The following is a 534-nucleotide window of genomic DNA, read 5'->3' as shown; positions in this document are numbered from 1 at the left end:
GCCAGCCACAAGACTGATACAATCCGTGTAATGCGGCGCGCAGAGGCGACCCTCCGTCCCGATTCAAGCTGCTCAATCTTCCCGCAATAACGGCGAAAATGTTCGGCAAGGTGCCACCCTCGAACACACCAGGGCCACCTACGAACGATGGGGCACCCGGCAAATCGTGCGCCAGGCCGACGGCTACCACTTGCCTGCCTTGTTTCTCGGTCGACGAGGCCCCGCCCATCCTCACCGACGAAAAATCGAAACCTTGGAGGCCCAAGGAAAACGTACCCGTGGTCTCGGAGGCGCCTTCCACGGGAATGGAGGATAAACAAAAACTGTGGAGAACGAAGGAGAATTGCAACGCCTCCGTGATATTGGAGCCACCCTGCATCACCCTGGACGACAAGTCGAAGCCTAAAAGGGCGAAGGAAGGATCCTCGAACGAGTATTCCGAGGACAAGTCGAAGTCCTGGTGGCCCAAGGAGACCGTTAACCCCGAGTTATTATCCGAGGATAATAAACCCAAAGTCAGGAGATGCAAGGAGA

At 56.4% G+C, this 534-nt stretch overlaps 1 protein-coding gene across 1 annotated transcript in view; it reads left to right on the top strand.

Annotated features, from left to right (window-relative positions):
- The first annotated feature begins 81 nt into the window (after window positions 1-81).
- The window catches only part of LOC102675551, a 57,658-nt gene continuing 57,205 nt past the window's right edge, over window positions 82-534 (top strand). The window contains exon 1 of the mRNA XM_006614999.2: window positions 82-515. Coding sequence (XP_006615062.2) covers window positions 99-515 — 417 coding nt within the window. The 5' untranslated portion in view covers window positions 82-98. The remainder of the gene's footprint in view (window positions 516-534) is intronic.

The sequence above is a fragment of the Apis dorsata genome, unplaced genomic scaffold (genome assembly GCF_000469605.1).
Source record: "Apis dorsata unplaced genomic scaffold, Apis dorsata 1.3 scaffold_207, whole genome shotgun sequence".
Taxonomy (NCBI): Eukaryota; Metazoa; Arthropoda; class Insecta; order Hymenoptera; family Apidae; genus Apis; species Apis dorsata.
This window is presented reverse-complemented; position numbering and strand designations above follow the sequence as displayed.